General features: G+C 34.3%; 5 protein-coding genes, 1 long non-coding RNA gene and 1 pseudogene across 6 annotated transcripts in view; 3 read left to right on the forward strand and 4 right to left on the reverse strand.

Annotated features, from left to right (window-relative positions):
- The window catches only part of LOC112092206 (40S ribosomal protein S28), a 1,859-nt gene extending 425 nt beyond the window's left edge, over positions 1–1,434 (forward strand). Inside the window, exon 2 of the mRNA XM_024167674.1 lies at positions 1,003–1,434. Coding sequence (XP_024023442.1) covers positions 1,004–1,201 — 198 coding nt within the window. The 5' untranslated portion in view covers position 1,003 and the 3' untranslated portion in view covers positions 1,202–1,434. The remainder of the gene's footprint in view (positions 1–1,002) is intronic.
- A 3,303-nt stretch (positions 1,435–4,737) lies between these two features.
- On the reverse strand, positions 4,738–5,534 carry LOC112092207. Its single transcript, XM_024167677.1, has 2 exons — positions 5,144–5,534; positions 4,738–4,902 (listed from the first exon to the last, which is right to left on the reverse strand). Exons 1-2 carry the CDS (start codon positions 5,527–5,529, stop codon positions 4,890–4,892), a joined length of 399 nt encoding a protein of 132 aa, XP_024023445.1. The 5' UTR covers positions 5,530–5,534; the 3' UTR covers positions 4,738–4,889.
- A 4,112-nt stretch (positions 5,535–9,646) lies between these two features.
- Positions 9,647–11,860, forward strand: LOC21387534 (pentatricopeptide repeat-containing protein At1g79080, chloroplastic). Its single transcript, XM_010101292.2, has one exon. The coding sequence runs from the start codon at positions 9,794–9,796 to the stop codon at positions 11,513–11,515; it is 1,722 nt and encodes a 573-aa protein (XP_010099594.1). The 5' UTR covers positions 9,647–9,793; the 3' UTR covers positions 11,516–11,860.
- A 636-nt stretch (positions 11,861–12,496) lies between these two features.
- LOC21387535 lies at positions 12,497–14,236 on the reverse strand (annotated as a pseudogene).
- Positions 14,237–15,564: 1,328 nt separating this feature from the next.
- LOC21387536 (5'-3' exonuclease) lies at positions 15,565–17,087 on the reverse strand. Its single transcript, XM_010101294.2, has 2 exons — positions 16,964–17,087; positions 15,565–16,694 (listed from the first exon to the last, which is right to left on the reverse strand). Exon 2 carries the CDS (start codon positions 16,669–16,671, stop codon positions 15,568–15,570), a length of 1,104 nt encoding a protein of 367 aa, XP_010099596.1. The 5' UTR covers positions 16,672–16,694; positions 16,964–17,087; the 3' UTR covers positions 15,565–15,567.
- Positions 17,088–18,433: 1,346 nt separating this feature from the next.
- Positions 18,434–23,140, forward strand: LOC21387537 (histone H3). Its single transcript, XM_010101295.2, has 7 exons — positions 18,434–18,700; positions 18,862–18,887; positions 19,711–19,756; positions 19,900–20,024; positions 20,344–20,418; positions 21,727–21,802; positions 22,796–23,140. The coding sequence occupies exons 1-7, from the start codon at positions 18,505–18,507 to the stop codon at positions 22,849–22,851; spliced, it is 600 nt and encodes a 199-aa protein (XP_010099597.2). The 5' UTR covers positions 18,434–18,504; the 3' UTR covers positions 22,852–23,140.
- Positions 23,141–23,730: 590 nt separating this feature from the next.
- LOC112092201 lies at positions 23,731–24,628 on the reverse strand. Its single transcript, XR_002902484.1, has 3 exons — positions 24,572–24,628; positions 24,137–24,224; positions 23,731–23,796 (listed from the first exon to the last, which is right to left on the reverse strand). It is a non-coding gene; the product is annotated as an uncharacterized LOC112092201 (long non-coding RNA).
- Positions 24,629–25,964: the final 1,336 nt, after the last annotated feature.

A 25,964-nucleotide genomic window follows, 5' to 3' on the forward strand; every position in this document is an offset into this window, starting at 1 on the left:
GGAAGAGTAATTTTCTTTCTTCTTCCATCTCTTTTTCTTTTTTTTTCTTAATTTTTTGGTAGCTCAGAAAATGCAGGAAAACGACTTTCTTGATGTTTCTTCAGATTTCTTCTTCGAACTTTTTCACTGTATATTTTCTTTCAAACAAATTCGGCGAATTTCCCTTTTATGTACCGCCGGTCTGGTTCTTTTTTACTTTGTTTAGGTTGTTCATGCTATTATAATGTATGTATGCAGTTCACGAGATTTGTGACCCAATTTTTTGCAGCTTTTAAGATTTTTTTGTTGTGACAAATTTGACTTCATTTGTTGATTATTTTTTCAAAGTTTGCTTCTTGTTCGTGTTGGTCAGTGAAAATTTTTGCTTGTTTTATTTTCCAAAATCAGAAAATTTTGTAATATATCTATATATATATATATATATATTCTAAAGTAGGCATATTGCATGGAATGATGATTCTGTTTTTTTTACAAACCTTGTTGGGAATGTAGTTATGTGTGGTCTGCATTCCTTCCTTGGGTTCAAAATTATTCTGTGTTGTGTTGTGTTGTTCCATGGTTATGAATTGTTTACTGCAGTATCTATCAAGAACAATAGAATTTTTTAGTGGCTTAATAACCACCTGACTTCTAACAGTGAAACCGAGCTTGGTTTAACATCTTGGTATTTGCCTTTTGGATATAATTTTACTCACTGTTATGTTTTTATGCTCATTGAGATGGAGATAATAAGATCTCAACCCAATTTATACTCATGAAAAACTCTAATAATGGGCGATTGGCGTTTGGGTTTGGGTTTGTTTGTGGTGTTTCCGTAGTTAAGAACAACTGCACTGCCATTTAAGTTCTACTGGATATGTACCGAGATCTGATCATAGAAACTCTAATGCGTGGTGGATTTACTTTGTGACCATCTTTCTCAACTTGGAACTTTCAGTAACCTGTATTGGCTTTTAATTTAGGCCAACTAAAAACTTGTCTTTTTTCCATTTTCTTGTGTAGAATGGAATCTCAGGTGAAGCATGCTGTGGTTGTGAAAGTCATGGGCCGGACGGGCTCGAGAGGACAGGTGACTCAAGTGAGAGTCAAGTTTCTTGATGACCAGAACCGCTTCATCATGAGGAATGTCAAGGGGCCAGTGAGGGAAGGTGACATTCTCACCTTGCTCGAGTCCGAGAGAGAAGCAAGGAGGTTGCGTTGATGGGTCTTTCATGTCGTTGATCGCAACTTTTTTCTTTTTGTCAGTTTTGTTTACTTGCATACTTCTGTGTTAGTGAATTGTTTGGTACCATTAGCATGGCAAAACTTGAGTTTTGAGACTATCTATATGTGGAATGATTTAGATTTGTTCATGGTGGTACAGAACTAAACTTGGGTTTTATCAGTTTTTGCTTGCTTCAAGTGGTGGTTTAATTGCCCCTTGTTCATTTCTTCTTGGGCTTAGATTTTTTGTCGCCGTTTTGTGCTAAGCGTTGCTGGAAATTTTACGTTTTGCTCCTTTTTGGGAAGAGTGAACGAACACACACGATTGTTTCTCCTACAGTGTAAAGCTTCTTTATTTTTAGTTTTTGTTTGTGGTGTGCCAAATCCCAATTGGTTTACAAGGTTTTCACTTTTCATCTTTTTCTGTCCTTTGCCATGAAAAAAAAATCTCTTTATGTTGCACGAAAAAAAGAAAGCGGAGAAAATGAAGGAATCACAAATGATGAAAATTAATGAATTTTAAGTCTCGTTCATTACACCGATTTGAATTTTTAGTTTTAAGTTTTTACAATAAAAAATTTTCAGAAAATGTCACATTTAATTTTTTTGGTTACAGTGAAAAGTTTTTAAAAAATATCACATTTTAATTCGTAGATATTCGAATCTGCGAAGTGAACGAGATTTTAATATTATTAATGAAATGAGTAATTAAATTTTTTAACTTGAAAATACTTTTGTCCAGCACTATGCGGAAGAATTTTAAATCCAAAATAAGTGGGATTTCACAATATTAATTAATTAAAAACTTATTTCAAGATCTAATTGGGCTTAATAATATTAGAGATATTTAGGGAATGTGTTATGATCTGTCAGGGCTCTTTAGATAGATATTTGGATATGTTTAGTTTGTTAATTTAAATTTTTAATTATAATTTTATATGAGAATTTTTTATTATAGTTAAAAAGGTAGATGTGATTATTTTTAAGAGTTTTTTACTATAGTAAAATTTAAATTTTAAATTCGAATCAGTGAAATGAACGGGGGATTAATTTTTCTGTCATGTGGTAAAACAAATTTGAGATTTCCGTTTAGTTTACTGATTTGAGTTTTAATTTGAGTTGGGATGCGATTTGAGTTGGAATTAAGATTCTGAATTATGATTCTGAATACATCTATTAAACGCACATTTAGTATTCTAAATATAGTATGATGTCGTGGTTGAAGTATTCTCTACAAGAATTTATATTTTCTGACATAAGTCAATCTAATCTTAAAATTTGTGGCAGTTATCTTATAATGACATAATCCCTTCTAGTACAATAAAAAATGAAAAATCAAGGAAATAAAATATATATTTAATTGATAAAAAATGAGAAAACAAACACTCAATTTTCCAGTAATTTTCTTTTCTCATTGTGCATTTCAAGTTCATTTTCGATTCGTTTGGTACCTTAGAAAATGCACGAAAACATGTTGATGTTTCTCTAGATTTCTTCTTAGGTTTAGCTTCTTTCACTACCAGGCACAAAGCTAAAATAATACAAATTAGATGTAGGGATTTTTTTGAAATTTTTAAAGGGTTGTAACCAGTGATGATTGAAATTTAAAGTAAAACAGGGGATGTTAATGGATTTCTTGTAGCCCTCTCAACTACTTTTTTTTTTTTCACTCACCACATAATTAATTTTATGTCTAACTTGCCCACTAGTGTAATTTATAATCTACATCTATAATGTAATTATCTAAAACATTTATAATCAGTAATTTATAATCTAGATCTACAATTTATAACATCTGTAAGATGTATAAGTAAAATTTATAACCTATAATCTATAATATATCAATAATGACACCTCCCCTTTCCATCACGTGGCAACTTATTATTTTTTCCTTTCCTTCTTTTTTTTCTCCGCTTTCTTTTTCCTTTTTCAATTCTTTTACCTTTCTTTGCTTATTTTTTTGGTTATTTATTATTCTTTTTTCTCCTTTTTGCTGAAAACCCTATACAGTTTATTTGTTTTTATCATGTGTGTTTTTCAAATACTTTTTTTTTTCTTGCTCTGATTTGTTAGAATAGCGTGGATTTCAATACATCTAATAAAAAGAAGATTAAAAACAATGTGCTAATAGTCGAGCATTGACAAAAAATCAACATTAATATTCTTTTGTTTGAAGCTAACTAATAAAAATGCCATTCTTTACGAGGGATATAAATCGTTTATGTTTATTCAGTTACATTTTGCCATATCATTTAATAAACAAGCATGATAGAGTCAATTAAAAAATATTTTAATTTTTTTAAAAATAATATAGTATGATATGCTTCGTTAAATGACAATTTGTTGCATGAAAGCAGTTAACGACTAGTGGGGGCTTAAGTCCCCACAAACTTTGTTATATTTGAAAATCCTATATAATTAAATATGTATTGGATTATATTAATAAATACATAGCCCTCATTAAAAATTTGAAAATTAATCTTATAGTCCCGGTAAATTTTTATTTTAGATATTAGCACTCACTGACATGAATTTTTGGCTCCATCATTACCAATTCGATCATATCATTTGAATGTCTTTACTATAAATCAGAAACCCACAAGTGTAACCTCCGAAAATCAAGCATGAACATAGGTTAATTACTTTGTTGGTTATTAACGTGGGACAAATTCACAAGCTAACAATTACATGCATATATTTATATTACGAATTTCTCGTACATATATAAGCTTATGCAGAAGAGACTTCATTGGCCATGCAATCCAGCCAAATACCATGACCTGTAATTCCGTTTTGTACAAGTTGGGATTTTGAGCCAAAGCTTGCAGCTTTTGGATTATAGATCAAACTCTTTAGTTACATTGTTTTGTTTATATATATAAACAACATTGAGAAGAAATATATATTATTAGAACTCTCAATCGAGTTCCAATTCAAACAAACATATTAGCACTTTCCCTTGAGTTCAATGGAGCATTGTCTTCTCTAGAGACTCTTTTCTTGCAATAGAAAAAAAAAAATCATACAATCACAATTATTATACTTCATTGCAATAGAAAATAAATAAGGAAACATAGCTAATAGACAAACCAAAGAAGAATTATATTATAAGACAACAGTCTCAATCCCAACACATAGTGAACCATACCATCAAATGAATCGTCAAAGCTGAATATCTTATAAACATAAAATTCAGTTTTCCAAGAAAAACAAACTGACCACTAAAAAAGCAAGCTCAATAGCCTTCAGCACATCCAAAAGGTTCCTCATTCTCTTTGCAGCTAAACTTGTGGACACATAAGACGTGAATTCTCATAATTCCACCGCTTCATCAAGAGTTATTGTAGTAAATAGTATATTTTTTAACTAAATTAAGTAAATCACATATTTTAAAACTATTTGAAGAACATACAAGTTTACGTAGTAAATGAATCATTTACCGTCTAATTAATTCAATTACAACGGGTAAAAATTAACTTATGTGACAATGAACGATTTACGTAGTAAATATTTCATTTACCACGTAAACTGTTATTTATTTTAAATAGTTTTAAATATACTATTTATTACGGCATTCTACCTTACATCAACTGTAGCCAACAAGCCCACAACACTCAGAGGAGCCCAATTAAGCCCAATCAACACACGCAGAGGGATGATCAGCAACAACAATTTTTAACGCCACTTCAATAACATGATCTAACACAAAAAGAGAGACAAAATTAACTACAAAAGGAAATATTATAAATAAATAAAAACAACTAATAAAAACTTGCCCAAATACTTCAAAAAAAAAATAATAATAAAGAAAAAGAAAGAAAACAACCAATAATGTGAAAGTTTCTCTCTTATTACGTGCAAGAGTAACTAATACATCAGAGAAAAATATTAGCAATTAAATTGCGGAACACATATACAAATGATAAATATTAAATATTACCTTGCATATGACAGGGCAAACGTGAATTTTTTTTTATACCCTAATTCTCTTAGGGAGTGGTTCCTCGCCTTCTTCATGATTGGATTCAAAATAAATGGCTTCTCTTCCTCTTGATTGGATTTAAATCTCTTTGTCTCGTAGGTATATAAGAGGTGGACCCCGCACTTCACAACTTTTCCATTATGATTTACGTCTCTCTCCACATTTCCATCGTCACTATCCTTGTACAAATAAAAGGAAAAAGAGGCTGTAGCAGTTGGATCGAACCCACTCTTCTCATTTTCATCAAAATCAGAACTTCTTTGGTCTGCTTTATCCTTCAATGCATTCATGAACTCACCGTAAGTGGGGTCTAGATACATGAACGCTTGTTGGCAATTACTCATTGGGTGACGATGATGTTGACTAGTATAATAACCATAATCCATGGTAAACGAGAAAATAGAAATACAAAATTCACAAAAATACGTAGTCGCATCTCCAAATGGAATATAGAAATTAACAGCACACATGAATTAAATCTCTTAGGGAGTGGTTCCTCGCCTTCTTCATGATTGGATTCAAAATAAATGGCTTCTCTTCCTCTTGATTGGATTTAAATCTCTTTGTCTCGTAGGTATATAAGAGGTGGACCCCGCACTTCACAACTTTTCCATTATGATTTACGTCTCTCTCCACATTTCCATCGTCACTATCCTTGTACAAATAAAAGGAAAAAGAGGCTGTAGCAGTTGGATCGAACCCACTCTTCTCATTTTCATCAAAATCAGAACTTCTTTGGTCTGCTTTATCCTTCAATGCATTCATGAACTCACCGTAAGTGGGGTCTAGATACATGAATGCTTGTTGGCAATTACTCATTGGGTGACGATGATGTTGACTAGTATAATAACCAAAATCCATGGTAAACGAGAAAATAGAATTACAAAATTCACAAAAATACGTAGTCGCATCTCCAAATGGAATATAGAAATTCACAAATCTTCTCCGTCTCCATGAATCGCCATTAAGGAACATGTAAACAGAATCACAACGAAGAGATAGATCCTCATAATCTCTCCGCAAAGAGATAATGTCCTTGAATTCAAGAATAACGCAAGCGGCGAGACCCAAGCAACTGTTGTTGTACCATTGATCAGGATGAGGAAGGTTTATACTTATCGAAGATTCTTCACTCTTATGACTGAACCACCACGTAATTTTTTTTTTGTTAAAATTTTAATAAATATCCGTAAAAATATTGACTTTGTTAATGTATTGTTTACAGTATCTTGGGAAATATCTGGACGATATGAGATCAACAAGTAAAATTTGCCAAGTAGAATCGAAGGGAATATTTGATGACGCAATCCTAGGAACTCATATAAAAAGTACAAGAATTTAGTCGAATCAAGAGAAAATTAACATAATAGAGATCATTTCTCTTTCTAATATTATCCATATTAGGCAAGTTCCATGAAAAATAATAGGCAAATTCCATGAAAATAGCAACAACAAAAAAAAAAAAAACGGAGGGCATATACCTGAAGATGAACCTACAATATCAACTGTGGCTGTACGGCTGCTACGCTTTCTAGTGATCACCGGCGACTACAAGGAGAGAGAGAGAGAGAGAGTGGTTGGTACTATTGCCTTTTTTTTTTTTTTTTCTTGAAAGAAAAGACTCAATATCTTTTGGTCTTGCTTTTCAAAGGCTACGAAATTTCGGGGAAGGTTGAAGGAAATGAAAAGGAGCGGTACAAGCTTTACTATTTTTTTTTTCTTTTTTAATAATCTTCTAATCCCCTAACTAATATTTGCTCCTCGTTTTTTTTCGTTTTCATTATTGCGTCTAATCAATTAATATTTTAAGAATTTATATTTAACTAATATTTTTAGAGGAAAAGACATTTTATAAACTCAAAATATCATAATTAATTAATAATTTAATCATTATATTAATATTTTTATTTAAAAAATTGATAAAATCAACATAAAGAGTGAGAAGTTAGAGAAATATTATATTTTTTGAGACACAATATGTGCATTTTAAAGTTCAAGAAATATTTACATACACAAAAAAAATCAAAATGGCATTTATAGCATTTCCGTTAAAAAACTTGACAGAGTTAAGACTCAAAGGACATGTTAACACAAATGATAAAGTTTAAAGATAATTTAAAAAATTTGTTTTTTTTTTTCTAAAAAAGAAACCTTTACTAATGAAATGCTTCCCTGTAGCAATGGGATTCAAATCATCTATTTAATTTCTGTTAATTTATAGTATATTTGAAAGTTTTATGAAAATTTTTATTATACACGATCTACACTACTACACTTCTGCACACGAAAACGTTTCGAAAACAAAAAAAAAAAAAAACTCGGCCCAACCCAGCCTAAACAATTAAATGGGAGGGGCCTAACCGGTACTAGACCAACAGTGTCAGGCCTCGGCCCTAGCCCAAACTTTCACCTCTAGTACTAAGCATTGGTGGAAATTTTGGGCGCGTTTGGAACTCGTTCTAAAATTATTTTGTTTTTTGTATGAAAATGAAAATGAAAACATTTTCAATTTCAGACAAAAATCATTTTTGAAAATGCGTTTGGTAGTTTTATCAAGAGATTATTTTCAATGTAAAAAACCCATTGATGTCTCTGTTTCTCTCTATCTCTGCTCGAGAGAGGAAAAAATGAAAACAAAAAATGAAAAAATGACTAAAAGTTGTTTTTCATTTCTTTCTCATTTTACACTAAACCAAAAAATCGTTTTCATTTTCGTTTTTAGAAACGTTTTCATTTTTTCTTTCTCAAAAAACGTAAAAAATAAAAACGAGATTAATTTCAAACACGGCCTTTACGTTTTGCTTTGCTTTTTAGGAAGAGTGTAAGAACATACACGATTGTTTCTCCTACAGACTAATGCTTCTTTATTTTTAATTTTGGTTTGTGGTGTGCCAAATTTCAATCTAGTTTACAATCAAGTTTTTAACTGAATTGGACATTTAATTTATTATTTTGAGAGTATTTTAATAATTTTTTGGTTTAAAATTTAATTTAAATCTAAACTATTTTAAATATTCAAAAAAACTTCATATATTTTTTTATTATTGTCATGACCTTAAAGATGAGACCGTAATTATTGAGATATAATTAAAAAATTAACTTAATTAAACTGGATTAATTAAGAAAAATTCATGAAAATAAAATAAAATATACAAATATCAAATTAAATATTAAAATATATTGCTCCGAAAAATTCATGAAAATTAAAATATTAAATATTAAAATAAAGAGGGAAAGAAAAGAAAATGAGGAAGAGAGAGAAGGAAAGAGGGAAAGAAAATAAAATAAGGAAGAGAGAGAAAGAATAGAAGGAAAGAGGAAAAGAAAATAAAATAAAAAAGAGAGAGAAATAAAAGAAGGAAAGTGAGAAAGAAAAGAAGAAAAATAAAAGAAAAGAAATTTAAAAAGAAATATTTAGGAGAAAAGGGAAATAAGTGTGTTTTCAAGACTATTAGGGTGAATTGTAAAAATTGAAAGTGATTAAAAATTTTTAATGACATGATTAATTAAATTAATATTAGATATTAATAAATCACAATAAATATAATTAAATATTTTTAATTCTTTAAGTTGTTATAACTATATCAAAAAAATTTATAAAATTTTTAACTTACATTCTATTAATAATGAATTTATTATAATTAAAAATTTAAATTAAAATTAATTTTAAATTCAAACTAAAATGTTAAACTATAAAACTACCAATACTCAAAATAATAAATTACATATCAATTTTTCTGAAAAAAAAAACCCAAATGATGGAGTTTTTGTTAATATTTTATTGTTCAGAAAAATAAATGTTATGTTTTAAAGATAATTAAGTAAAATATTATAAGGGTGTAATTTAAGAAGAATTTTTGTAATTAATTCTTTATGTATTGAGGATTTTCTCGAATGTGGGGTTTGGGGGCTCATTTAATTTGTTGATTCAAATTTGTAATTCGAATTAAAATATTATTTTATGTAAAAATTTTTTATTATAGTATAAAAATAGATGTGACTGTTTTGAAAATTTTTTACTCTAATAAAATTTAAATTTTATACTTAAATTAGTAATGTGAACGGAGATATTGTTGGCACTCAATTGGGGAAAGCAGAACAGAGCGTGGAACGAAAAGAGAGGCTTGTGCGCGTGGGATACAAGTAAGGAGCTTTTTAACTCTCAACCGAGTTTGGATAACATAGGAAGAAGAAAAGTTATTTGTGGACAGCACTAAGCAATGGCCTGGCCTTGGAGGTGTTGTCTTGCAACGGAAATAATGGCTGGTTCACTACTAAACCTACTGCTGTATGTTACTTCTCTTCTCTCCCTTTCTTAATTCATTTCCATTCCTCATTCTTTGCACAAATATCACAGCTTATTTATCAGCCCCCAAAAAAAAAAAAAAAAAATCACATCTTGTGACCAATTCATTTTGTTTTCTGTACTCTTTTTTTTTTTTTTTTTTTTTTTTTTTTTTGAAACTTAAACCATTAATTCGTTTGGCTTATAAATTTTTGCTCCTTCTGTGAAGTGCACCAAGTTTGAGTTGGAGATTCTCCCTCTCCTTTGCTTTCTGAGTAAATATAGCATTACTGTTTTGCTTCTTTAATTTTCTCATTTTGTCCATGGCCACCCTGCTAAACTCGTTCTCACCAGTTAATCACCCATCACCTGAAAACCCCAGAAGAAAAACTAGTACTGGTGGTAGTAGTGGGTTCTTCTTTTTCTCAACCAACAAGCTTGGGGTTTCACTTTCAAGAGTTTTGGCTTCTACCCAGATAACCATTTCACCAAAGGACACCGTTTTTACTCTTCCCAATTGGAGACCAGGGAATAATGATAAGAAAAATGACCAGAGAAGCAAGGAGCTCAGGCTCAATGATGCCTTTCTCTACTTACAATCCATGGTGGTGGACAAAGGCCAAAAGCCTGATGCAGCCCAAGCAACTCAGCTTCTCTATGATCTCTGCAAGATCAACAAGTTGCGAAAGGCAGTGAGGGTGATGGAGACGATGGTCGGTTCCGGCATAATACCTGATGCAGCTTCCTACACTCACTTGGTTAGCAATCTGTGTAGGAGAGGCAACATTGGTCATGCAATGCAATTGGTTGAGAAAATGGATGAATATGGCTATCCAACCAATACCATGACTTATAATTCCCTTGTTAAAGGCCTTTGTATGCGCGGGAATTTGAATCAAAGCTTGCAGCTTTTGGAGAGATTGATGAAGAAAGGGCTTGTCCCCAATGCCTTCACATATTCCTTCTTGCTTGAGGCTGCTTATAAGGAGAGAGGTGTGAATGAGGCTATAAAGCTCTTGGAGGAGATTATTGCTAAAGGGGGTAAGCCTAACTTGGTTAGTTACAATGTTTTGTTAACTGGGTTGTGCAAGGAAGGCAGGACTGATGAGGCTATCAGATTCTTGAGGGATTTGCCTCAAATGGGGTTTAACCCGAATGTCGTAAGCTACAACATTCTATTGCGGAGTTTGTGCGAGGAGGGTAGGTGGGAGGAGGCGAATGTGCTTCTAGCAGAGATGGATGGAGAGGAGCGCTCTCCTTCTGTTGTTACTTACAATATTTTGATTGGCTCTCTTGCCCATCATGGCAAGACTCAGCACGCATTGGAGGTCATCGAGGAAATGGTGAGAGCACGGTTTAGGCCGACGGCTGCAAGCTACAACCCAATAATCGTACATCTTTGTAAAGAGGGTAAAGTTGGGCTTGTTGTTAAGTGTCTGGATCAAATGATGTATAGGAGATGCAGCCCTAATGAAGGAACATACAACGCTATTTCCGTGCTTTGTGGGGAGGGAATGGTGCAGGAGGCATTTTCTATAATTCAAAGCCTTGGTAACAAACAAAAATTGTCGACTCACGAGTTTTATAAAAGTGTGATCTCGAGCTTGTGTAGGAAAGGGAGCACGTATGCAGCATTTCAACTTTTGTATGAGATGACCAAGTATGGATTTACCCCGGACTCTTATACCTACTCTTCTTTGATTCGAGGGTTGTGTATGGAAGGCATGTTGGGTGAGGCAATGGAGATCTTTGGCATAATGGAAGAGAACAATTATAGGCCAGATACTGAAAACCTCAATGCCCTTATACTCGGGTTTTGCAAATCAGGGAGAACGGATTTGTCTCTTGAGGTTTTTGGGGTGATGATTGAGAAAGGCTACATCCCTAATGAGACAACTTATACTATTTTGGTGGAAGGAATTGCCCATGAAGGAGAAGTAGAGTTGGCAGCCGAAGTTTTGAAAGAGTTGGAGAAGAGACAGGTTATGAGTCAAAGAACAGTAGAGAGACTTGTTATGCAGTATGACCTTGAGGGTTTAACATAGGGAGATATTTGTACTTTTCTACAAGTTCCCCCAAAAAAGAAAAAGAAAAGAACAAAAGTTACTTTTCAGTGACACAGAGATTATTACTCTGGTTGAGATTCGTGTTCAGTTTTGATTCTGCAGATTGACTGCGTTGAAACGAGAGAGAAGAAACATCTATTTTCATACATTTTGAAATTTACATGATCGTCATACTTGTGTAAATGGGCAATCGACAAGTTAGAAAATGAGATTAGTTTTGTTTGGTAATTTTGCGGAGAAGTCGTTTGTTTCTTCCCTAATACGTTGTTAATGCACGTTGGTTCTTTCTTGTTTCTTTCAAAGGAGAAAACCAATTTCAGTTTTCTAGTTGTTTTCTCAGAACAAAAGAACTGCCAATATTGTATGAAACAACATTGTTGTTAGTTCCATGTTAGCTTAAAAATGAGTATGATTTTTTCTGTAAGTGTGTCATAAAAGCTTGCCAGATTGCACACATGATTTGTTATTCTTTCCTCTGAAACGAAATGTGAATACTCTTTAATGGTATGAGGTAAATTGGAATGATCACTCTTGGTCCCTACTTTCTTTTCTTTTCTTCTTTTTTTTTTTTTTTTTTTTTTTTTTTTTTTTTCATTTCCCTGTTTTCTTGATACTTTATTCTTTCAACGCAAAGGAAAGGATCAATTCTTGAAATGAAATTCTATCTTAATTCCAGTATCCATTTTGTCCCACATTGTTACCTTTACTGGAAATGAATTTCTTTTCAACTTATGTATTTTTTCAACATCTTTTTACATAGGATAAATATGTTTAGAACAACAGCCGAAGTTCCCATTTCATAAATGAAATGATGGAAAATGTTCAAGTTCAAGTTGGAAGGTATTTCTCATAGTCTGCAGGTTATGAAAAACACTTGCTGCTACTGTTGGACACGTATAAACACAATCATGTGTACAGCGGAAAAGTATTTTGTATACCCAATATTCAAATAAGCTCGGCTCAATGAGCCGAAGGAGGCTTAACACTTGTACGGTGTGCTTGGACAGCGCAGGCACGTTGCACCGATGTCAAGTTCAGGCAGCCGCTCATGATGAGAGAATGTCTTCGGGAACAAGTGTGAAGCGAGGGAAACATGTCGCACATGGCCTGTACTGCGGGTGGGGTTAGCGCCGTGCACTGGCTTATGTTGAGAGTCTTAAGCTCTTCTTCATTGTTCCTGGCGTCGACAGATTCCCGCATGGCGGGCTTGTTCCTTACTCAACTCTGGGCCAGGAATACATCGCCCTGTCAGTGTTGATCTGACAGTAGTATAGGCCAAGGGATCTCAGGCGAAGACACCTATTTGCCAATGCAATCACACTATCATCTGCAATACAAGAACGGATAAATCAAAGAGTGTTTTTCCATCAAAATGCACAATGAAAATATGGAGATTCTAAAGTACAGAGGAACAAAAAGGGGGGAAAAAAACTATGTATCCATTTATCTAAACACTATCTTGAAGTTAAAATTCCTTATTTGTATTTTTAGGGTCAAAAGCATAAGCTAATGGATCTAACATAAAAATACCTGTTATAAGGACACATCTACATAGATCAAGGGTTGTGAGATCAGAGCACCCACAAGCCAAACACACAACTCCGGCATCGGTCACATGTTCACGCCATCCAAGGTCTAGAGACTGCATCTGATTGCAGTAACGTCCAATCGCCTGCATGCGCACAGTTTCACGGTTAGTTAGGAACCATGCTGGATAATGCATGGAAAAAATTATCTAAAACTTATTTATACCTTCAATGCCCAGTCTGATGCAGCTTTGACACATCCATAAAGGTTTAAGACTTTCAATTTTCTGCAAGAACTAGCTAGATATTCAAGAGCAATGTCACTAAAAGCATAACAACCACTGGTGTTGAGTTTGGTGAGGTTTTGGCAACCAAGAGCTAAGGCGTATAAAGATTTGTCACTGAGCTTGAAGCTTTTGCTGAGATCCAATATCTGCAAATCATGGCAGAAATTTGCTATAGTCTCAACAGCATTATCCTCAACTTGTGGTTTGTCCTGGCGCAGAATCAGAGTTCGTAGTTTTGTGAATTTAGGAGGAAGTGATAGGACCAAGTTGTTCATTTTCTTGGTACACCTAGAAAGAGGAAGAGATGAAATGAGCCATATTCAGGAATTCATTTTGTGAAGCATAATCAGTAATTAAAATAGTAATAATAATAAATGATAAAAATCTCAAAACAACCATCTCTCCTGTAAACAAAATTTTAGGAAATAGGAAGCCCATGAAGAAACTCAAAACCCTTCTCTCCTCTAAACATAATCTCAACATACTTTAAAGACTTCTGTAATTTCCTTCCCAATATAGAGGCTTACAATTAAATTGTACATAACTTAAACATCGAAGCTCTTCTCCGCGAAAAGGCCATAATAGAGAACAAAAATTCGAAGTTTTCCAGCCAAGGGTTGTAGTGCGCCCAACTCTTTGATGCTTGAACCACTTCCACGTTGACCTAAAACAAAGTGTTTGGTATGAGAATTCGTGTTATGGTTCGAATCATAGTTCGTGGTCGTTACAGTGTGTTCTCTCATAAAAAACACGTAAATTGAAAATGATTTTAAATTCATGAACCAAACGTTAATAAGTAACTCTTTTAAGTTACCCATATGCGGTGGCATCTCTTCTAAAGGTACGTTAGTAGTATCAAGATGACGCAAATGGATCAATCGTCCCATGTCTTTTGGCAACTAAGATATTTGCAGTTTGACAATTACAAAGTCTGCAAATTGTATAGAGTACAGATTGAACAAGGTATCTCTTCAATTTCACTACTAGATAAGTCAATATCCCTTAGATGTTTCAGCTTACTAATCGAGCAACAACTCTATCCTGATTCCTTTCGATAAAGAAAGCACTCTTAAGCACCTCGTTTGGAGCTTTGAACTTTCTAAAGAAAGCACTCTTAGGAAAATGATTAAATATTGACAAGCCATTGTTGTGATTTTGAAAGGAATCTTCCTGTGAGTACGTAGAAAAGATGTCCTCGGTAAAAACAATATTTCTCCTCTTCCTTAAATGGATCATTTGTTTTGTTTTGAGTCAATTAATACTTTAGATTTGTAACAGTGGGACTTTTCGCAATAAGATATTCATACTTGCGTTTTAAGGCTTATTCTTTTGAGTGAAAAACTCAAAAAAAAATAACTCGGGTTACAATTTTATTCGAGTTCATGTTATTTTAAATTTAAATTCGAGTTTAAACTCGAGTTCAAACTCGAGTTTAAGACTAAAACTCGAGTTCAAGCTTCCCATTCAACTCGAGTTCAGAAACTCGAACTCAAATTAATGAACAATATTTTTTCTATTCTTAAAAATGCTATAACTTTTTCGTTTTAATTCTGATTAAGATGATTTTTTTTCTATGCGTTGACAATGAAAAGACGAATAAAACCCGACCCATATACCCTATTAAAATTTTTCATGAGCATTGAGTTTTTATTAAAATATTATCTAAATACAAATTCAAGTTTTGACTCACTCAAATACAAACTTAAAAAAATTCTTATCTCAAACCATAATTCAAATGTATACAACCAAATACAAACTCAAGTTACAAGTTCAACTCAAATTTAACTCACAAATTATATTCAAGTTAAACTCTAAAAGAACAAGCCCTTAGTTTCTTGGAAAGGCAGTTGGAAGAGGAACACTTTTATTTTTATATGTTTTAAAAACACTGTATTGACATAATGCCGATGAAAACGAGAGCTAAATAAATATATTTTGTTTTTAATAGTCCTTGTCCTTTATGCAAGCAACTTCAGAAAGCCCCCGATAATAAATGATAGATCCCCCAATATTAATTTTGGAATTTGAATAATGGATTCTTTAAACCCCAATTATCTTTAAAGAAGAATGTTAACCAATCATGCACATTGATCTCACTCAGTAAAATATCACTCACCGTACCAAGAAAACTCAAATTAATATGACAAATAAAGAGGCAAACATAAAAGAAAAGAAACAATTAAGAAAATTCAAAGCATTATGTATGTATATTGGGCATTTAGCCCTTGCAAAGAGTATGTCCATTGTGCTGACCACACTTCTTGGTCCCATCCAACATTTTCAAGAAGCCAGACAAAACTATAGAATCATTTTTTCTATCTCTCTCAACCAACCACTCCTCTTGGAGCTCTACATTCACATCCCTCCTAAGAGCAAGAACTTGGTAGTTCCTCCTCAAATAATCCGCGTGTTCCACGAGCGCATCCTGAGCATACCGTTTCCCCACAGTTCTCACTGCAGCTGTGCTCAGCAGCTCCTCCAAGGAGCCATGCTTTTTCAATAGCTTAAGAGCAGTCTTCCGCCCAAACCCCGGAGCCACATGCTGGATCCCGGGCACTCCATCAGCCTCGTCGCCCAAAATGCACCGCAGGCTCAAGTCGCAATGCGGATCACAGTTGTACTGCGCCTCATAATGCTTGAGAGTATAAAATGACCATCGACTCAGCTCAGCCAATGGCATTACCATTTGAACATCCTCTGAAAGCAGCTGCTTGAAGTCCTTATCAGGCGAGGCAACCACCACCTTGTGGCCCTTCCGCAGGGCCTGTTCCGCAAGCGTGGCCACAACATCATCCGCCTCATGGCCCTCGAATCTCAACACTGGTACATTGCACTTCCCAAGAACGTCGGTGATGATTCGGTGGGCCCGTCCCACGTGGCCTCTCGAGAATTGCCTCGAGAACTTCCACCTGTGCGCTTTATAAGAAGGCAACAACTGCCTGCGTTGTTCACTTCCCCTCTCACCATCAAGAACCGCTATGACAGGGTCACTAAGGCTAACTTGGTTGAAAAATAAATCGACCCAGTAGCCAAAAGAGTGCAAGCTTGGGCTACTTCCTGCATAACAAAGTGGATTGACATCTAAAAAGAAGACCCTTTTCTTGGCTTTGCCCTGAACCTTGTCCAAACTCTTTTTCTTAACTTGCCCACCAAGTGTTTGACAAAAGTTATCGGAGAAAGATGAGGACGAGAAGGCTGGAGAAGAACAATTCCCCCATTTTGAGATCACTCTCGTTCTGATTTTCGCTTTTCGGTGTGAAGTGAATAGAGGTCGGGTTTGAATTCTAGTGGGAGGAATGGGAACTTCCACCATTCGCAACATTTTTCAGCCTCTTAAAGTGGGTTCTAATTGGTTCCAATAAAGACGCACATGAACACGTAGAAAAAAAGAAGATAAGTTCAGTTGCACAAAAGATAAGAGAAAAGTGAGATATATATATATATATATATATATATATATGTGTGTGTGTGTGTGTGTGTGTGCGCGCGCGCGCGCGCGTATGAAGCAACAGAAAGTAGGAAGAAAAAGGGAGATGGATTTTAGTAGCTATATATGAAGGTGAGAAAAGCTCTGAAAAAAGGAAAAAGAAATGAATAGTTGGAGTAATACCGACCTTTGTTGGTAAGCAAATATGGTGGCGAAACAGAGAAACTGGATTAGATTTGTTGCAGATGGCGAGAGAGTGAGAAAGGAGAAGGAAATTATGACATAGAAATGGAGTTGTGACCTTCACGTTTCGACAAAATCAGGGAGTTATCCCCATTGAGTATGACCCAAACTATTTAACTAAGATAAGGAGACAAGTCAAATTAAAATCTGATTCATTTCGCTTATTCGAGTTTTTAATTTTAATTTTTTAAAAATTTAAAAAATATTACATTTAAATTTTTTTTATTTCAGTTAAAAACTCTTAAAAAATATCACATCTTAGTTTGAATTGAAAACTCGAATCCGTAATGTGAACGAGGCCAAAATATTTTGTAGAGGTAAATTGTAAAGGTAAATTAAGAGCCAGTTTAGTTCACTGATTCGAGTTTTTAATTCGAGATGATATGTGATTTTATGTGAGAATTTTTTATTATAGTAAAAAAGTTAAATGTGACTGTTTATGAGAACTTTTTACTGTAATAAAACTCGAATCGGTAAAATGAATATGACCTAAATACCTTATCTTATAGATGTTTACGAGTCAAAACTCTTCTTTTTATATAGAAATTAAAAGTTTAGGAAGGGAGGCGCCAATGTTAGTAGGGGTGTTTATGGACGGGTGGTTGCCCGGTGGGTGCGTTGTGATCGGGTTAGAGGGGTGACCAACGATAGTTAGCATACTCCAAGCATTGTCAAATGGGACCTTAGAGGTTGACAGAAATATTCATAAAAGTTATACAGATAAAATCCTATCTCTTAAATGAGAAACGCGTCATCTCAATCCTACTGAATGTATTACAATTAGAGTACATAAAGAGTGGTTTCAGGCACTCTAAATGGAGTATTAGCTTGATTAAAATAAATCTTTATATTAAATAATTTTGGGTAACCCAAACACTCGTGACAACAAATCAACCATGATATTCTATTATTGTTAGGCCAACACATTCAGTGGTTAAACAGAGTCTTTTTTGTTCAGTTGTTTCAAGGTGTAAAGTGCCAAAGGTTGCAAAATTTTCAGGAGGAAAAGTGTTTTTTTTTTTTTTTTTTTTTTTTTTTTTTTTTTTTTTTTTTAAGAAAAGGAGGAGGAAAGTGATTTTAATCTTAATTAATAGGGCTAAAATGTAATTTTATCCATGAGGAAGAGGAAAACATGTCAAACGGGGGAAAAGGGGGTGGAAATTGAATTTAATAGAAAAAGAGCGAGGGAGAATGAAAATCAGAAGAATATATAAGTGAACACGCCTGAAACATTCGCAACAAGTTTCAAATACAAAACCAAACCCGCTCCCACCCTAATTCATAAAAAAAAAAAAAAAAAAAAAAAAAAAAACCCCCCCCCCCCCTCCAAAAAAAAAAAAAAAAAAAAAAAAAAAAAAAAGAAGAACTCCCTCCCACCCTTCAAGAGAGAGAAAGAAAGAGAGTGAGAGAGAGCCCCTTCCAGAGAGCTCCTCTAGAGAGAGAAAGTTAGCTCTTCTGGAGAGAGCTCCAGAGAGAAAGACATCAATGGCGAGAATCAAGGTGCCTGCTGCCCGGAAGTCCAACCAAAAAACCCCTAGTGGCCAGCCCCTTCTAGAGAGCTCCTCTAGAGAGAGAGAGTTAGCTCTTCTGGAGAGAGCTCCAGAGAGAAAGACATCAATGGCGAGAATCAAGGTGCCTGCTGCCCGGAAGTCCAACCAAAAAACCCCTAGTGGCCAACCTGGTCTCTCTCTCTCTCTCTCTTTCTATATCTATATCTATATATATGTATATGTATATATGTAATGTACAATGCGAGTTTTGTATATGTAATTATTGGTATTTTCAAGGGATTTTGTTCTGTTCTCTGTGTATAACATCTCATTTCCTCTTCAAATTTTGCAGGAACCTCCTCGCCTGCAACTTCTTCGGTACTCTCATTCTCTCTCTCTCTCTCTCTCTTCGATTTTTCCCCCTTTTTTTTTTTGGAAGGGTCTTCCCTATTTTGTTGTGCTTCTCACTTGGAAAATTTGACGAAAGAGGGGTTTAGCTTCGGAAGATTCGAGCTATTTCTATGTTTTCTTGCTTTAAGATTTTTGAGATTTTAGGTCATTCGAAAAAAGCAAAAGAAGAAAAAAAACCCCTTCTCTCTCTCTCTCTCCTCATTTTCTCGGTCTTCAGATTTTGAGATTTTTGGCTTTGTTAATTTCATTAAGAGTAGTTAGGTCATTTAACTTTTTGCGATTAATGTGCTATTAAATTTATCTGCATATTCTCTTTAGCCAATAAAATCGAATTAAAGAAGGAAACATGAAATTTTTCCAGGAAATAAGAAATAGAAAGAGGGGAATAGAGAGAGATAGAAAGGAAATTGGAGAAAGGAAGAGCAATAAAGGAAGAATGTGAGAGAATAGAGAGATATAATAGAATCAAGAGAGGGAAAAAAGAGAGGGAGATAATTCATTCATGATAGTCTGTTCTGGTCTGAAACACAAATTACAAACTTTTCCCCTATTTGGAGGGAAGTAAATAACAAGAAAAGGAGACTAATGCGAATAAGAATGTAAACTAACAAATAACGGAGACTGCCCAATTATGAAATTTACTGAAATAGTTTAGGGAAACTTGTTAAAAGTTAAAACTCCAATAATACAATTGGGAAATAGAACTTAATACTACTTCTTTCTATGTTATTATTAATTAAGTGTTAAGTGTTTAAGTCTCGTGGTTTAACATTTTGCAATGGATTTGAAGAGAAGTCGCAGAGGGCCAAGAACATTTAACAGGGATACTCCAGAAGGTAAATATGAACATTATGATTAAGTTTTGTGTGGAGATGGAGATGGTGGTTCTGATGCTTTTATAATGTCATTTCCTTTACATATGGAATTGTTTTTATTATTAATATTATTTTTATTGTTATTATTTTCTTTTAATCAATAGCTTCAAGGGCAACTGGGCAGAGGAAGAAGCATCGCCACAGGCCAGGAACCGCAGCACTTCGGGAGATTCGACACTTGCAGAGGACTTGGAAACTGCTTATTCCTTCTCTTCCTTTCATCAGATGTGTAAGTCTGCTGTCTCCATTTTTATAGGGGAGCACCCACTTGCCCAAAACAAACCTGTGTCTTAACATGCCTCCAAACACATTCACAATGTTATTGAAGTTTTATTCCATTCTATAAATATTGTTGCACTAGCCAATCACATGGCTGTATTTTCAAAGATGGTATGGTATGGATAGTGAGATTATCCTTGTGTTATGAAAAAGAACGGATGCCCTGATTACTGTTTTTTGGCGTTTTATTATCTTTTAAAGTTCTATGCATTTGTCATATTAGTGAACTTTGATCATGTAATACTAACAGTTCGTGTGATTTATTTCAGGTAAGAGAGATTACTAAGCAACTTTCTCCAGAGGTTACTCGGTGGCAAGCTGAAGCTCTATTGGCACTTCAGGAGGTGATTAACTTTTCTTATATCTAAGTCAAGAAGTTGATGTTTAGCTGCTTGCATATAATAAGACATAACCTAATTATGTGATTAAGAAACATGGAAATGGATTTACCAATTTTATTCATGCTTTTACTTGGCGAGGAAATCAAGTTGTTTGGGTAGGAGGGAAAGAATACTCTATCTGCAATGAGGCATGGAGTGTCATGTGACATTTTCAATTCTCCGGTGCGCACACGTGTGTGTGTGATTATCAGAATATTATTTCTTAAAGTTTTTCTTCTCTATCTTGGTTAACGCATGAGACAGTATGGTCATCTCAAATAACTTGTTACTTACATTTGCTTAGAACGATATCTGCAATGATAATTGCACATGAAAAGTATTCATGTTGACTCTAAAATGATGGTGTGATTTTCCTTATTTGATTAATAGACATCTTGTCAATCACTCTTTTCCACGCGGTTTGATTTTCTCTATAGGAAGAAATTTGTAGATTTTTTGTCTTGGGGACTAATTTAAGGACTGATGACTCCACTATGACTACACTCAGTACCCATTTTGAGCTTGTGAATTTATGAAATTAAGTCTGCTTAGATTACTGCCTATGCTTAATTGCTAAAAGCATGTAAAACATAGCAGCGCATGCTCCCTCAATCATATGATATGGAAACAACTTGTCCTTTGTCGTCAATTGTTCTATCTTTGATCACACCATGGAATTCCCATATTTCTCCGATGTGCATAACAGACTCTATTTTGCTTTACAACTCTCTCTACCTGCATCCATTGAAGCTTCACTCTATCAATAACACGAGAATATATATAATATTACTCTTCTCCATTTCTATGATCCATTACATATCTATATCCATTTCTTGTATAATCCTTTTACAAGGTTTCACGGAAACATGAGGAAAGCGATAAACTTTTTGGTTTCAACCATAAAACATAGAAGGAATGGCAAACGATCATATAATTATGTTCTAAATTTTATAAGGGGATCAGCTAACCAGGTCTATGAAATATGTATCCACTCTAAGTTCTAACCATCAAAGAGTTCTTGGCCTTTTAAAGGCGGGGTGGCAATGACCATTCTTTCTATTTCTCATGGTGTAATTACAGAGACAGAAGCTCAACTAGAAGGAAGCGGCAGATGATTTTTATGCTATACATTTCTGTGTGTATCTATATATACATATTTGTGTGTGTTTTGGGCCCTCACTCGCATGTCTTTAGTACATTGATTAATGATTACCACTTATTATTTTTGCTAGACATAAAGTCGTTATTTTGCTATTTCCATATTTCTTACAGGCAGCAGAAGACTTTTTGGTTCATTTATTTGAAGAGTCAATGCTTTGTGCAATTCATGCAAAGCGTGTCACTCTTAGTAAGTTGAATTTTGTTCTCAGTTCATTTTATTTCCATATGCTATTTTATCTGCGAATAACAAATTTGAGGCTTGGTTCTTTTGGCTTGGCTAGAGAAGGGTGAACTTGTTTTATCTTTTATGACCTTAGGCCCTTTCTATCATATTTATGTTAATGCAGCTCTTGCATAAAACATTCTTTTTTTTTCTTTTTATATTGTGTTTGCTCTGAGACTGGCTTTTGGGGATCTTCAAATAATATCTTATATGTTTTGTCTACAGAATGATAATTTGACACTGTTTTTAGACTGCCCTAAAAAGAAAAAACCTTTCTCAGAAAAAAGGATACGAATATAAAACTTTCCTCTTAGGCAACGGAGGCAAGAGTAGTTATCAAACGGAAGTGAATCTGTATGATACCTTTTTTTATTTATTTTTGTGTCAGTTTAAAGTTTAAATCATGAAGGTGGAACTCTATGGTATAAATTAGGAAACACATGTTCAAAGGTGGAACTCTGTGATATAAATGCTACCTAGAAATGTATTGCAGATAAGTGACTAGAATTACGCATTTCTCTTGAATGCTCTCTCATATCTCTTGTCACGGTTTTACCTGAGCAAATATCACCTTATATTTTTATTTACTACCTTCTTCAACACCAACTCATATTTCATACAAAAACATTGTTGTGACCTTTTGGATAGACAAGCATGCCTAGCAAACATGAAAATTGAATGCATTCTTTTAGCAAAATATTATGGGGCTGTTGTTAAAAGGACGTAAAAGCTCCGTCTCTGTCACTATATTATGAAAAGTATTAGGCATTGAAGAAACATTTTGAACATACTAATTGATCACATAGTTAGATTTTGTCCATCTTTTTAGAACCATCAAACTATATCGTGTCAATTGAGCTGGTGTAGTTATGACATTATTTGATGCCCGTCTTTCTTTGCTTCTTTCTATTAGAATGTTGGTATGTAACAAAGTTTGTTCTTGTTTCGTTGCCTCAGTGAAAAAGGATTTCGAGTTGGCACGTCGAATTGGAGGGAAAGCGAGGCCTTGGTGAGAGCATGGAAAACTATAACTAACACCATTTCTTTTCTATTCACCATTTCTGATCGATCACTACTACCATTCTTATTTATTTGTCCTTTGATCTTTAACAGTAGCTATCTTGCCGGTAGTTGAATTTTGAGAATTAGGAAGTAAATAATGTAGACGTACAGCTTTCTTTCTTTCTTTCTTTTAAAGTGATGTCGTAGAGTAGGGATGATCTTTCTAATGTATATTCAGTTGTATCGGCATGGCCCACCTTTATTTTAATCGTCCATAATTTTGTGGCGTGGGAGTTGAGACTAAGGATTTGCCAATTGAAAACTAATTAAGATTTGCAATATTTTTACTTTACTCTGTTTCTCTACTTGTTGGAGAATTAAATGCAGGATTAGTTTTGGGAATAACCCATAGTCTGTCAGGTTATAAATCATAATCTGTCAAACTGTTACCCATAATATGACTCAGTCTTATAGGTTACATTGGCCGGCGGGTTTTAGATTGTTGACCGCCAGCAGTTGGGGTTATAGTTTGACACATTACCTATAATATGTCAAGTTATGACTCATAATCTGTGAGTTTATATCAAACTATGACCTATAGCTTGTCAGAATATGACCCCATAGTTTGTCAAGTTACGTGGCCGACGGGTCTCCGATCGTTGGCGTCGGCCATAGTATGTCAGACTATGATCTATAGTCTACCAGATAATGATTCATAATTTGACAGATTATTAATCATAATCTATTAAATTAAAATTCACATTAACAACAAATTACCAAATTTACATAAAAAATACACAACATGAGAAATATCACATTACATAAAACAAAATACAATTCCAAAATCCATAAACAACAATTTCTCAGCCAAATTCTTTTCTTGTTCAGCTTCCTCAACCCTTCAACATCCAATATTAGTCCATTTAGTCCGCATGACCACATGGATCCCAAAATATCTAAAATAGGCAAACAAACAACTATTAACCAATCATCAATCATTTTGTGCTAAATGTCTTTGTAACTTTAGGTCCAGATAACAAACATAGAAATACATTCACATTTTCGAGGTCAATCTCCAAATTACCTCCACCACTATGGTAATATTAAGAAAAGAGAGACTACTTTAATTCACTATGAACAATGTTGTATTCTACTTCAAAATATTCGACAACAAAACAATGTAGATGCAAAACTAACTTTCTATACAACGGGAAAGACGAAACACTGGAAGCTATAAATAGAGAAATAGAGAGGACAGAGGTTTCCAAGTAGGATAAATTCACAAAAGTTAAGTACCTTTGGCTGTCAATAAGTCATTAAACAACCTTTTTCTTCTCACTGATCAGCGGGGAAATTCTAGCATCAGTTTCAAGAGGAAATTGATCTGACATTTACACAGACAAACTATGAAATCCAACCGGAGACCAAAACAATAAAGAAGCACTTGAACCACCAATATTATTTATCATTTTTGCCGACATACATGGCCACACATGCTTACAGTATTCTCAGGAAGCAACTATCTCAAAGATAACATAAACCACCAATATTATTTATCATTTTTGCATCGAATCCCAATTTACAATTCAAAAGATCCTAATTATTAAAAAAAATTTGACTATCCCCAAAACGTACCAGACACAATATACAAAGTTTTCCTCAGAAAGAACCACCCTACGTTTAATCTTCAACATGGATCACACAAATAAGCAAGAGAAGTGAAATTCTTACCTAGTTTTCTGGATTTATCAGCAAGAACACCCATTACTTTTTGAATGATGGGCCAAAACAGACCACGGAAACTCTCATCATCAAGTCCTTCATTTAGCAGGACGTTGAGAGCATAGTTCTTGCCAGGCCCCACACCAATGTCCTTAATGTGTCCAGTCCCTGGAATGAACTCCCCAAATTTATGGAAGGACACAGTCAGTCAGTGGAGTAAAATGCGTCCTCAACACCGTCCACATAATACACGCTGTGCAATGACAACGAAAGAATCATGTAAACAATGTTTTCAGCCTAATCCTAGATGAAAACCAGCGAATGGAGTAGCATAACTCAAAATTATAAATTTGAAAAGTCACAAATATTCAGAACCTACAAAATTTCGATACTTCTACGAGCAATGACGACTTATTCCAACTACATTACTACATTGCAATGAAAGAATCCTAGTTGTATGCTTAAAAGATTGACCCACTTGCTTCTCTCATGTTAAAATTCTCTCCATAAAACCCCCTTTTTCTACTAGATTAACTGCTGGTTCCAATATGTCAATTGATCACCGGTGAAAAGACTCCGCGAGCCGACATGGCTAACTAGTACTAATCCAATACTAAAACACTAGAAACTGCTATTATATAACAGAAAAGTACAGAAAATGTCACGCCCCCCAACCGGAGTGGGTGACGTGGAACTCGATTTGGGATTAATAAAACAGATTCCCAACCGGGTCCCACACTTAACTGCATTAATATATAAATAAATGACATAATCCAGGAGCCTCTGACACACATGGCTCCACCCCACAGGACATACAGTATCGTACATACATGCACATGTAAATAATCAATTACAATAGATATCATCCACAGTCTAGTAAATCCAAATGTCATTTATTACAAATTCTTACATATTCCTTACACTTTATGTCAGAGGATGAACACAATCCTCACTTGATCGTTCCGTAGCACCACTCAGCTACTCCCGCTACTGTGCCCCGCTCCTAGAGTCTCCTGGGAGGGGTTTTAAACATTTGAAACATAAAACGTGAGCGAAAGGCCCAGTAGGATATAATTTGAAATATTTAAAATAAACGAATAAATAAATGAATAAGCAAGTAAACAAGACATTCAGTCCCGACAGAACAGCCGGAACCTCACATCCTTTTTCTCAAAGGAAATATAACTGAAAATAACCATATTACAGGCTTCAGCAAGTAATTAGTACAAATTACTCACCTTACCAAGTGCCTCGCCTACCCGGACCGGTTTCGGGTTCTGCCCCCGAGGATGCACTCTCCGCATCCTATTTAGGCTTACAGCAATAGACTCTATTACCAGTTTACAAGACCTCTTATCTTAAGAAATCATCCATTTAACATTATGAAATCATTCATATGACC

The sequence above is a fragment of the Morus notabilis genome, unplaced genomic scaffold (genome assembly GCF_000414095.1).
Source record: "Morus notabilis unplaced genomic scaffold, ASM41409v2 Scaffold1036, whole genome shotgun sequence".
NCBI classification, from domain to species: domain Eukaryota; kingdom Viridiplantae; phylum Streptophyta; class Magnoliopsida; order Rosales; family Moraceae; genus Morus; species Morus notabilis.